Source organism: Chiloscyllium plagiosum, unplaced genomic scaffold (assembly GCF_037043375.1).
Source record: "Chiloscyllium plagiosum isolate Xiang-an unplaced genomic scaffold, Cpla_swu_hap1 HiC_scaffold_10, whole genome shotgun sequence".
Lineage (NCBI taxonomy): Eukaryota > Metazoa > Chordata > Chondrichthyes > Orectolobiformes > Hemiscylliidae > Chiloscyllium > Chiloscyllium plagiosum.
Window position 1 is genome coordinate 65121225 of NW_028270148.1, and position 12956 is coordinate 65134180.

Genomic DNA, 12956 nt, shown 5'->3' on the forward strand with positions numbered 1-12956 from the left:
GAAGAATGCAATTTTGGAAAGCTCCATAGTTTGGGACAGTTCACTGCATCTATTTAATTCTATCTGTCAAATTCAGTTTTGGTTAATAACAACTTTATAAATTTGAATCTTACTTTTATTTTTTTGACGGAAAATGAAGAGTTATTAATCTTTTTGCTCCACTGCATCCTCTGTTTGCACATTATGCTGAACAGAAATAGAAATTGCTTTTGGCACAGTAAAGGACTGCAGTTCTGTGACATATTAGTTTACTTGAACCTATTTTCTTCACAGTCTATAGAGTTAGCAGATAAAATAAGCTGTCTGCCCGACTGATGAGCGTCTTAATGGTCACTTTCAGTGTGGAGTAAACATGAATGTTCATGTCAGTGTTCTAATACAGTACACCCATTACACAGACAGACTAATTATAGTGTTGCCCATTATTTTTACGTATCATTTGAAGCAAAGCAGAGGTCAAGCTTGTTCTGCTTGATCTATCATGGAGCAAAATACTTTATTGTTGTCAATATTACAAGCAAATTACGAAAGAGCACAATGAATAACTTTATTAATTAAAATCCTGCATTGTCAGCTTTTGATAATTACTGGGAATTATTACTGTATCCGAGTTCTGTTTGAACTTTTAAACATTGTTAGTGTCACTGAAATGGTAGTGTCTAGATTAATGCACAGACTGTTGTGCGGCCGTATTTCTAGTCACTGAAGCATGTAGTCAATATCTAATTTCTCTGGAGATACCAGTATATTACCAAAATGAGGCATTTTTTAAAGTATTGTCTATTTGCCAACATACAAGTCAGGACCTATTTTATTGGTTTGATTACTAGATTCTGCAGCACTGCAGTAGAAATCTGGTCTAGCAGAAATAGCTTTATACTAGAATATCTGGCAGTAGCCATTTTATAGTTCTTCTGAGTTCCATATTGGAGTGAAAAACACCTTTATAATGAAGTGAATCAAATGCATGCTCTATATACTTTGCATGCACACATTCTTCCCAAATGCTGGCACAGTGTTGGGGAACTAGGTATTCAGAGGCTCACTCTTTCAAGCCTGGATATGTTGATGGCTGATGAAGGACTTCTGCCCGAAACGTCGATTCTCCTGTTCCTCGGATGCTGCCTGACTTGCTGTGCTTCTCCAGCACCACACTTTTGACTCTAATTTCTAGCATCTGCAGTGCTCCCTTTTGCCTATGTTGATGGCTGTAACTATGTTGCACTGTTGAGAAGTCTGCCAACCCGATAGACAGGTGAACTTGTGGCATTTATCCTCATCATTTATGAAGCCAGGATTAAAACTTCGTGAGGTTCAATCTTATTTATCTAGTCATAAACTGGCAGAGTTATCTTTCATACAGGTGTATTAGAAGTAAAACCATTTCATGCATATTTTCTTGACTGCTCACTGTATTTATTTCAGCATGCTGCTCAGCGGATTTCCTTTCCTTACAATTGCAGAATCAAAAGTTTTCTTCTGTATCTCTGCTGGACCACCATGCATTGTCACTTCCATCCTGTGGGGTGCTGGTTTGCGATCAGTAATCTGTTGATTTTTGGGTGGTTTGAATCACTCCCAGAACCCTGGTTCTGACACTGGATATATTTAGGGAATGTGCAAAGAAGAAGGCAGTAGCCAGGTGTTTCTGGGGAAAAGGATGTCTGCGTTTGTTTAAATACAAAAGGTAAGCATAAAACAAGAAATACAGGCAAAAGCACTAAACAGTGAAATTAACACTATCAATTATACAGAGGACAGTAATTAAATACACTATTAAACACTATTAGAACCTAAACAGCAGTTTTAATCACAGAAGCCTTAGTTAGGCTCCCTCCTCTTGGGGTCCCATACACTGTCACCATCCACCTTCCCCTCCCTGCTAGCTAGGTTAGAAACTGGGCTTTAGATTCGATTACTTACAGTGTGGAAACAGGCCCTTCGGCCCAACAAGTCCACACCGACCCACCGAAGCGCACCCACCCAGACCCATTCCCCTACATTTACCCCTGCACCTAACACTACGGGCAATTTAGCATGGCCAATTCACCTGACCTGCACATTTTTTTTTGGACTGTGGGAGGAAACCAGAGCACCCGGAGGAAACCCACGTAGACACAGGGAGAACGTGCAAACTCCACAGGCGGGAATTGAACCCGGGTCTTTGGCGCTGTGAGGCAGCAGTGCTAACCACTGTGCCACCGTTCCGCCCACGAGTCTTGGGAGTTTCAGCTCACCACTGGGGAAAACGGAATCTTGATGTACAGCTGGCTGCTGAGGTTCTTGCTGTCAGTTCTCTTGGTTTGGAAAAGGCTTGTGTCTGGAAGCTGTGGTTTGGATAGTGCTTGCTTGCCTCCTCCCTCTCTGAGATGTCCTTTGTTGTGATGATGCCCTTGGTTTGGCTTCCTGGTTCAGTGTCTGTGGTTCTTGGTTCTAAAGTTGCTTGTGAGAGCTGGGGAGCCTGCGGAGAAACTGGTTCTACAGAAGCTTGTTGTTGAAACGGTTCTCTTCTGGTGTGAGATCACCTAGCAATTACACAAACTGTGTGCCCCGATATCTCCCCTCAAATCTGTGTCGTCCATTGTTTCTCTGGTGGTCCCTTCTGAAGTCGATTGACTTCCTGATAGTTAACAGTATGTGTAAATGGATTTTGATTAAAGTTGAATGTTTGGTAAAAACCAAGAGAACTGCTGATGCTATAAATCAGAAACAAAAACAGAAGTTGCTGGGAAAGCTCAACAGGTCTGACAGCATCTGTGAAGAGAAATCAAAGTTAACACTTCAGGTCCAGTGATCCTTCCTCAGAATGCAGAACTCAGGAAGGATCACTGGACTTGAAACATTAACTTTGATTTCTCTTCACAGATGCTGTTAGACCTGCTGAACTTGAATGTTGGGTATCTGTGTAGCCTGCGTTTGGTAGCCGAGGTGTAAAGTTAGCAGAAAGTAAGGACTATAGATGCTGGAGATCAGAGTCGAGAGTGTGGTGCTGGAAAAGCACACCAAGTCAGGCAGCATCCGAAGAGCAGGAGAATTGATGTTTCGGGCATAAGCTCTTCATCAGCAAGTCTCATTCTGATGAAGGGATTATGCCCGAAATGTTGATTCTCCTGCTCATCGGATGCTCCTGACCTGCTGTGCTTTTACAGCACCACACTCCGGAGGTGTAAAAGTTAGTTTCAGTCCAGAGTGTTAGGTTTGGTTGATTGTTCTCCTAGAATGGAGGTGTAAATTGGAATTCCAGGCTGAATAATAGTCCCAGACTGAAATCATTCTGGCTGTGTGTGTGTTTGTTGCAGCCTGAGCTCTGGATTTTGTCCAGTACTTTTGGATATTAGAAAACTCCAGGGTCTTGTCCAGCATTTTAGATGACAGGGACTTTTGCTCGATCCTGAATCCAAACGCTCTAAACATCAACCTGATAATGAAAGGTATTTTGAATAAAATGTTATCATTCTCTGGGCAATGGGGAAATGAGCAGTAGATTTGAGTGAGATTTCAGTCAGGCCAATCTCAGTTATTAAGATCATTTCACTGTATCTTATTCATTTCCTCACACGGTGTGGTACGATTCTCATTAGACAGCAGTGAGTTCCTAAATGATGCTCATTAGTGCTTATTAAAGACCTTTTGTGAGTTCAACTCACTGCTTTAAAAGAGCTCCATCTTGCCCAGGGTCAATCTGCAGACCAGGGCGTGATTCACTGCACATACCCTTCCACCACTGACATTTGGAGCTCCACTTCCAGATAGCCATCCTGGCATCTTCCAGTGCGCTGCTCTCTCCCGCCGCACTGAAGACAGACTAGTCTAGCAGGGCAGACTTGGTTAGAGACAAAAAGCTGCAGATACTGGCATTCAAAGTAGACAGGCAGGAGACTGGAAGAACACAGCAGGGAGAAAATGAGAATTGCAGAGGGTGAAGAGCTTATGCTTGAGATGTTGATTCTTCTGCTCTCAGATGCTGCCTGACCGGCTATGCTTTTCCAGCACCACACTCTTTGACTGGAAGAACACAGCAAGCCAGGCAGCATCAGGAGGTGGAGAAATTGATGTTTTGGTTGTAACCCTTCTTCAGGACACAGCCAGCTGAACAGTAGACAGTGAGGATTGGGAGTTGGGGGATGCTAAGATACTGGAGTGAGTTGGTGCGGTTCATACCCCTGTTGTCATGATGGATTTGGTGATCATTGCAGTCCAGTCACAACCACTATGCCTCATTAAAGGCCACAAAGTGATGCCACAGGGTGCTACAAAGTGTTTAGACTCTACTCAGAGACAGAGACAACAACAAGAATGGTGAAACACAAGGGTTCATGAAATAAAAAAGCTATTCACATATTGTATACAAACCAAATGATTTGCATAACATTTTTAGCCATTGTATCCTGTAGTGCCATTTGTACAAATTCCTCCTCCTTTCCTTTCCTCTGCACTGAACTCCTTTCCTTTCCTCTGCACTGAACTCCCTCCTCCTTTGTAGGTGGGTTTTGGAGGGGAGCCTGCTCTATACTGGAGTGTGCTGGCCCTAAAGGTTTGGTCAGGTTTGACCCCAGGCATGTTTATGCTCAGACAGGCCAGACATGCTGAGGGTCCGGAGATGGAAGTGCTCAGTCCCACCCCCCTCCTCCGGTTCCTGAGAGGAGATTGTGGAAGGGCCTCATTTGGTCAGGTGTCTCATGGCACTACTTTATCTCCTTGTGTGGAGTAGGCTCAAGGCCCCATTTCCCATGCTTGCCTTGCCTTCAGGCCTGAGGAACCAATGCATGGGGTGATTTGTTGTTGATTCACCATGAAGTGCTAGGCCTGTGTCTCCGGGGCAGTCAACAAACTGACCATGAAGGCAGATGAGTGATCACAAGACTGCCTGCCTATACAGCTGCAGTGTGAGAGCAAAGATGACCAGTGTGTCATTGGGTTCGCTGCATCGCTGCTCCTCCCTGTACATCTGCAGAAAGTCCCTCCAAGCTGAGACCACAGCCTTACCTCCTGCTGGGGGGCTCAGAAAGGGCCTGCTCTCCTGAAGTCCTCTGACTACAGGTGGGCTATGCCGTTTATCCCTCAGCCACATACAGAGCTATCCATGTCTGAAACTCTCTGAGACCTTATGGTGCTGACTGAGATGTCATTATCCAGCCGGGAATTCTGGAGCCAGTCTGAATGATGGTTTCTCTGACGTGTTTACACTCTCATCCAGGGAGTTGGAGGAACTGCTCTCTGCGTGGTTGTCCTTCGGAGGATAGGTCTACCTGTAATGCATACAAGGAAGAAGACATTGCACTCACGGAGTTTGACACCTGGTTAATGCAACCATTACAGTGGGGTGAACATACTGTGTCCCCAGAGGAGCGGTTGCTGTCTTTTCCTACTAATGCAAGAAACATTTTCCTCAGAGGAGGTGAGGGCTCAGATATCACACCCCTGTTTTCCTGCGCTATGTTGCTCCACCTTGTAATGGGATTTCTTCTCCTGTACTGACAAAGGGGCTGAATAATTGGGATGGAAATGGGTGGTACAGCTCTGAGGGCTGGTATATGTGGGAGAAAAGTGTTGAGGTGTTCCAAGGGAGTGAGGAGGCAGTGCAAAGGCTATGCAGAGTTAATGGTCTGAGATCTTGAGGGGGGTAGCAAATGTTATGATAGGGAAGGTGTTGCAGTGTAACAGAGGGGCAGTAGAGCTTACGCATTAGTGGGAGGCGAATGGGGTGGTACAAATAATGAGAGGCAGCAAAGAGCAGACTGTTGCAGTTATGCCGGCAGAGCAGAGAATACAATTGAAGCTTCATGGTCTTCCTTGCAGTGAGGTCAGCTAGGTAGACTTCATAGATTGGACCAGATTAACAGTCCCTAACAAGGAGCCCTGGCTGACAGATGAGAACAGGAGTGTCAAGAGGTTCTGTTCACTCTGAGATCTGGCTCTGAGGGAACTGGATCAGTGTCAAGGAATCTTCATGTGTAAATAAAGGGTGACGGGATACTGGCCTTTGTGGAGTTATTTCATTCCTTATCATGAAGATGGCACTGATCTATATGGCAATTTCTGGCTACTTGGGCAGAATCTGATAGTGTGCCTTCTGCTGCTGGACCTCCAGGAGTAGTAGTTCTTTCAACCATCCCATTCGCAAGGACCTTTCATCATGCCAACTTCCCTATCTCTGAGATCTCGCCTTACTCCTTCCACGACTGAGCCCCACAGCTTCCAGATGGCAACATTCCTGGAGGTATGCCGTGGACTTTAAAAGATAGCACTGTTGCAAGGATTGCAGATCTTAGGGAGGATCTCCACTGAGCGGCAAGTTGTTTTGGGAATGGTGCACTGTTGGATGGCGTGGAATTTAGGCATGATTCTCACCCTGAGGGGTCAAATGGCAAATAATGTGGTGAGGTCAGTAAGATGTGGTGAGAAAACTTGCTAGGCCTTGCAGTGTGAATCATTCCACATAATGTGATATGCAGTTTTTCCAGAAAAAGTTAAGATTCAGCCCTTTATTTGTCTTTATCGCAGTGATGTAACACAATAGTGTACTTAGATGTAATTTTATATATTACAATTATCTTGCACTCTATAGTGAAACCTTTAAGAAGAATTCCAGGCACTAACCTACCTTTACAACAGGCCACTGTTGATTGTCCCATTGTGTAAAGTGAAGGAAACGAGAGGGGACTAAATAAGTTTGGTAATTTCTTCATTTGCCATCTAAGTTATTAGGAAATGGAGCGTGAATATTTATGGCTGCTCAGGAATATTTTTCTCCCAGGTTTGAAATAAGTTTCAAATTCATTCTAGAGTGAAGCAGTCTAGGGATAGGGGAGGTGAGGGAAATGAGGATTGGGGTGGGGAACTTGGAGCCAAGTGAAGCAATATGGCTGAAAAGTATTCCTTTAATTAAAAGTCTGGCAGTAACATGCAGTCCCAGTAGATCACCACATTGAATATCTAGAGTGAATTCTTGGGTGTGTATGTTGGCAGGTGAATGAAGGATGTTAAGGTTTTATATTCACAGCCATTGAGGTGTAAGGCAGGCATGCTGCTGTGGTCTACCAATCCTTGCCTTCCAGTTTTAAGAATCTACAGCTTAGAATTTACTAGCGAAATCTCAAAACAGTCCAGGGCAATGGAAATTCATTTTTGAAATGATTGTTCCTTGATTCTCAAAGTAACCCCTGGGATAATACAGTTTTAATCTGGATGTTTTAGTTAAAACAATGGTTTTTACATTTAACAAAGACAAGCCTTTGAACTAATAATAGTAGATGATTCTTCCAGGTTAGAAACAGAGCAAATCAAAAGTAGGCTTACATGGAGCTATGGGGCAGGAATGTGGAAGTCCAGAGCCCAGGAGGCAGGCCAGAAGCTAGGTGTATGGGTGTGTGTGTGTGTGTGTGGCGGGGGGGGGGGGAGGGGGGGTGGGGTAGGGGAGGCGGAGAGGAAACTTCAGGGGTGGAGGATTGGGAGAAAAACTCAAGATGGAAGGGAAGAGAAGGGAGAAAGAAGCTGAAAGAAGAGAGAATGATCAAACTAGGAGCTAGGAAAACTTTGAATCATGGAGGTAATGAATTACTTGCGAATGAATGTTGTATCTCTAGCTTATGGCTGCCAATGTTAGGAGCTTCTGTGTGGTGAAGATTGTAGTGGAAGCTATTATTATGAACACTGTGTCAGTCCTTATATTTAAAGCTGTGACTGAGATCTTAGACATACTTTCAAAAAGGTAGTAACTCCCTGTATAAAATATTTCAGCTCTGTGCATATGCATTAGAAGTATCTTAGCTGTGTCATCATTCTGCAGAAGGTGTGTTTTGGGTGATGGCTTTTTGTGTGCAGAAGTAAACATCACTTATTTTGAAAAATACTTCTGTTTTCTTAAGTCGATTTAAAATTCTGTGACACCTGTGTGGCTTTATGTTTAATGGGGTTGATACTGATTGAGAATATCGATGAATACTTTGAACTTTGCTTTTTTGCAACCACAAATACCCTGTATATCAATACAAATACTGAAGCTAAAGTTATTATGTGATAATATTACTTAATAAAGAAATCAGTGAGAATGAAAAGATAGTCCCCAAAAACCACAACGTAACTGTATAAAATCAGAAGTAACTCTCAAAAGGAGTCCTTGGAACAATTAAAAATTGTGCGCTGGTCTACACCTGAAGTGTTCTGCACATTTTGATCTCTTCACCTAGAGAAGATATGCTTGCCTTAGAGAGAATGCAGCAAGAGATTTCCTCAATGCAAGAATTGCCCTGTAAGGTGAGATTACTTTATTGAATGGTGGAGCAAGCTCAAAGGGCCTGATCTTGTTTTTAGTTTGTATATTCTTAAAAACTAAGCGATATAATATCCCTTTTCACAAATTTGAAAATCATCCTATCCATGCTTCCAAAGATAAAATCATCTTGACAGAAAAGACAGGGTATAAAGCCTCATCCAAACCTAGAGTAAAAGAAATGATACTCTGTGTCAATGCCAGGAGGTATTACAGTTTCTAATATAGCACAAACTCCATTAAACCATGCTTATGCATATGGACAAAATAATATATCTGGTGATATCCGTTCAGATTGATTTCAATACAATGGACTGAAGTTTTGGTCTTGCACTGGGTCGCTGAAGCCGGACTAACATTCAGGTCCAGATTTATAATTGAAAAATCAGAGTGGCCTGAGGGAGCTCTCACTGTTCAGTTGAGAATAGCAGACATGCCCTGATGCTGCAGGACTGTGTTCGAGTTTGTCCAGCTGTGGAAGAGCTGTAGCTAGTTTTACTCAAGATGGAGGCATTCTTTCAGTGATTTTAGAACCAAGCAACTTAAACATTTTCACTGCTGTCAGAGATTCTTTGTGGAATCCCTCTATAGGGTGGCCTACAGCCATTTTTAACTCAGCCTCATAGGTCAAAGCATGGAAAGCAAACTGATGCTTGGGCTTCTTTTCTGCCACCCGGAAACCACCACCTTTTCTCTAGTTGTGTTTCAGCTACTGCAAGGCCCTAGCTGACTGCAGCCCTCCAGTCAGTGCAGGAGAAGGGGCTATTATCAGTGGCCTCAGCATCAAAGATTTGTGGTGGACAACCAACTCATACCCTACCCAATGCCTTTAAAGATGGCTCAGTGGCCGGACCTTGCCAACAATCTGCCATTCTGGTTGGTGGCAGAACGTTCTGTGTCTTAGTTTCATGTGTCTGCAAAAAGACACTTCCACTAGTAAAGCACTCCTTCAGTACTATGCTGAGATTCCACTTTAGAACATGTGCTCTGATCTCAGAAGTGGCCCTTGACCATGCAACATTCGAATCAGGCAAACAAAAACTACCATTCTGCCACAGCTAAACATCTAAAAAAAAGCTGAGTTGGATTTAATTTATTATAGGATTAGATATTATTGAGAATCAATGGTACAAGTATTGGATCAGATTATCTTATGACATTATTTTACAGTAATTCAATAATTTCTAAAGCTAGATGCTATGCAGTAGTCACGAAATCTGTGGAGGAGGTCACATGAATACATGCTGTAATAAGAAATTAAACCCTCAGATTTGAGATTCGATAGTTGTGTTCTTGTGCAACCCTATTCTGTCGTTCAGATAAAATTAGGTGTGTTTAATTTTTTTAGATAGACTTGGAATCATAGATTCATAGAATGGTTACTGCATAAAAGGAGACCATTGGCTCATTGTGTTGGTGATGACATTTTAACTAATTCATTAGCTCTGTGCAAAAACAACCCATCCTTACTGTGGATAATACAATTGACAAATGGGTGTTATGTTTTCCAATATATACTGAGCCTCAACTACCATGCACTTCCACCATTCCTTCTGATTTTGTAATATACCTTTTGTCAAACAAAGAAAATGCTCCAGCCTTCTACAAATCCCAAACACTGTTAATGTTGCCAACAATGAATTCTGAGCAATTAATGCTCCACACTCAAATGCTTTCCCTTTGTGATTGTATAGTTTATGGTTCCTCGTCTATGATGCAGCATTCATAATGGGAAAAGTAGCATATTTGCATACTGCTCTTAATCGGCGAGATTTAGTTGCAAGTGACTTGGACATTTTTGGGGATCCCACCTGTAGAGTGTGAGTAGTCCACATTCAAAGGGGGATTCTCGGAACCTGTGATTTTGTATTTTGAATCCCAATAGTTTTATACATATGAACAAATATAACTTTAGTATTTGTTTGATGAGATGTGGAATAACAGAGATTTAAATTAAGGGGTTTTCATTAGATTGCATCATTCCACAAAGTTAATAAGAAATCCATAGCCTGAGAATTCTCAGAAAATGAAGTTGCAATGCAGTGTAAATTGGTTGTAATGTAGGAGTCATGTTCCATGGCTGGACACTTTTTTAAAATTTCAAAAATGTACATTATTCATAAATATCTTTTTGTATTCAGATCTTCCTGTTTTAACTTGCATTTCGTCAATGCAAATTCACTGCAATGCGATCGACAAGTTGGGGATGCTGTTTCTACAGTACGAACTTTTAAAATGTATGTTGGCTGTAACACGATTACATTGCCAACACTTTAAGCGCTGTTTCTAAAATGTGATTTATCTATAATGCAGGGTTGCGTTCTAGGAGAACTGCGTGTGATAGTCACAGATGCAGTTCAGTTCTCTCCAGTAGCATATCAAGGAAACAAACAAACATTGGAGTTTGACTCTATCCGACAGACAAACCAAAGGCATCTCTTACTTGTACAAAACTATATTTACATGCGTTTGAGGCACTTGGAGAGTCTGATAACTGAACGACCCCCATTTAATTTTGAAAGAAGGACCTCAGATAGTGAGGTCCCCATTGCGCTTTGGTAGCAGCTGCCCCAAACTTTAGTGTATCCATGTCAGATCATAAGAACAGATAACAAGCCTCCCAAGGGATTGCAGAAGCCTGCTTTGGTATACCCTATTAGATTAAGAGTTAGGATAATGTTATGTGATTAAAGATTAAGCCGCTGCATTCTCCAACATTTTTGCTATGTTAAAAATATTTCAATAAACATGAAATGATAAATGACACTTCAAGTGAGTGATTCCTGTGTTCAACAGTTTAATTTAATAAATTATTTATTTATTTGGAAAATGTACTGCCAAACCGAACAAATCCCCTTTAAGTTTTATTTGTTGCCATTTCTGTTCTACACTAGATGGCAGTTTTGCCATTGCCTCAAACTTTTAGTACTTGTACAGCAGAGGAAAGGCCATCACTGTTTAGTCTGTGAGCGGGGTCTCTGTACGGGTGATTCAGATCCTGTGGACTTCCTGGAACATATGTTAGTAATTTAGAGGCAGACATTTATTTCTTTGTTTTACTGCTGGCTCTTTGAGCAAGTGTTGGTGCTGGATTATGAGCTGTCTGGATCATGTCAGAGGCCACCGGGATCAAGTTCATGTGACAGGCCAGACTAAGGAAGGATGAGGTTAGGGGAGGTAAGGAAACTGACCCCTGCTTTTACTGCACAAGTCACAGCCTGTCTATGAACCACAGCCAAAAACCTGGGCGTTCCAACTCCAATACAGCTGAACAAACAAGACACTTGCCTGCTTGGATTTTACACATTTCATCAACAGGAGTTAAATGAAAGCTTTCTCTATTTTTTGCCTTGACTGACTTTTAATCCTTCATTCTTAATTCCCTTTCCTCAATCACGTTCCCTTAGCTCCATCCAGACGAGGTGACCTGGAAATCCTCGGCTACTGCATGCTACAGTGGCTGTGTGGGAAGCTACCCTGGGAGCAGAGCTTGAAGGATCCTGTAGCAGTTCAAGAAGCTAAAATCAAGTATGAGTTTTGTAATAACTATTCAATGTTTATTGTAACAGATTCAAAAAAATACTTCAAAGTTCATCCGTGACTTTAGAAAATCACTTTTCACCTCTACACAATCCAAGTATTATTTTCATTCGCAATGGTAAAACTTAAATTGTCATTATAAATATTATAGTAATTTCAAATTTGGTGTTCTTGACAAAATTATCCACAAGTTCCATTCCATTAATGTCTACTTAGATATACACACTTTTCAGTGACATTATTTAGAGTACTTAAACAGTAAGTTCTTGACATTGTCAATTTCAGGACTAGGTGGTTTCTTTACATTCAAATAAAACTACTAAATTAAGAAGATGTCTATTTAAGATATGAATAAATTAGATGATTTATTAAATTTGATATTTAATGTTGGAAATGTTTCCAAACCTTTCCTCCACTGTTTTTAAGATGTTTTGGAAATTATGAATTAATTTAAAATAAGAAAATAAAAGTAGATTCTTGAACCTTAACCAGTAGGACAGAATCCTAAAAACAATAACTTGAAAAAAATTGTTGTAGATAGCATAACAATATCAAAATACCTAGCATTTGACTGTGGTAGCCAAGAATACCATTAAAGGACACCAAGGTAAGTTTAAGACCCGAAGCAGTCCTTAAAGACAAGCTGCAATCAGAAGGAAGTAAATGGAGATGAAAGGAGGGAGACATAACAGTTTGGAAAACTGGGGAAAGATCTTTTAAAAATGTCGCAAACAGGGGTGGAAAATAATGAAGAAAGTTAATGGAATACTGGCCTTTATATCTAGAGGATTGGAGTTCAAGGATGCAGATATCATGCTGCATTTACACAAACGCTGGTTAGACCCCACTTTGAGTACTGTGAACAGATCTCTGCACCATACTTTAGGAGGGACATATTGGCCTTGGAAGGAGTACAACATAGGTTTACAGGAATGATATCTGGACTTTGGAGGTTAAGTTATGCAGAGAGATTATGTAAATTAGATCTGTTTTCTTTAGAAGTTAGAAGGTTATCTGATTAAAGTCTTCAAGATCTTCCTTATTAGGAAAAGACAGGGTAGATAAATTATTTCCATTGATTTGCGATTCCAGAACTAGGCAGCTTACTCTGAGAATGGTGGTCAGATGTTAGGAAGCATTTCTG

The 12956-nt window shown here is 41.4% G+C and overlaps 1 protein-coding gene across 4 annotated transcripts in view; it reads left to right on the top strand.

Annotated features, from left to right (window-relative positions):
• Positions 1-12956, top strand: part of LOC122552887 (serine/threonine-protein kinase VRK1-like) — a 111088-nt gene that overhangs the window by 59665 nt on the left and 38467 nt on the right. For all 4 annotated transcript variants that reach the window (XM_087991401.1, XM_043696034.2, XM_087991402.1 and 1 more), the window contains one exon: positions 11680-11800. In XM_087991401.1, the coding sequence (XP_087847527.1) occupies positions 11680-11800 (121 nt within the window). The remainder of the gene's footprint in view (positions 1-11679; positions 11801-12956) is intronic.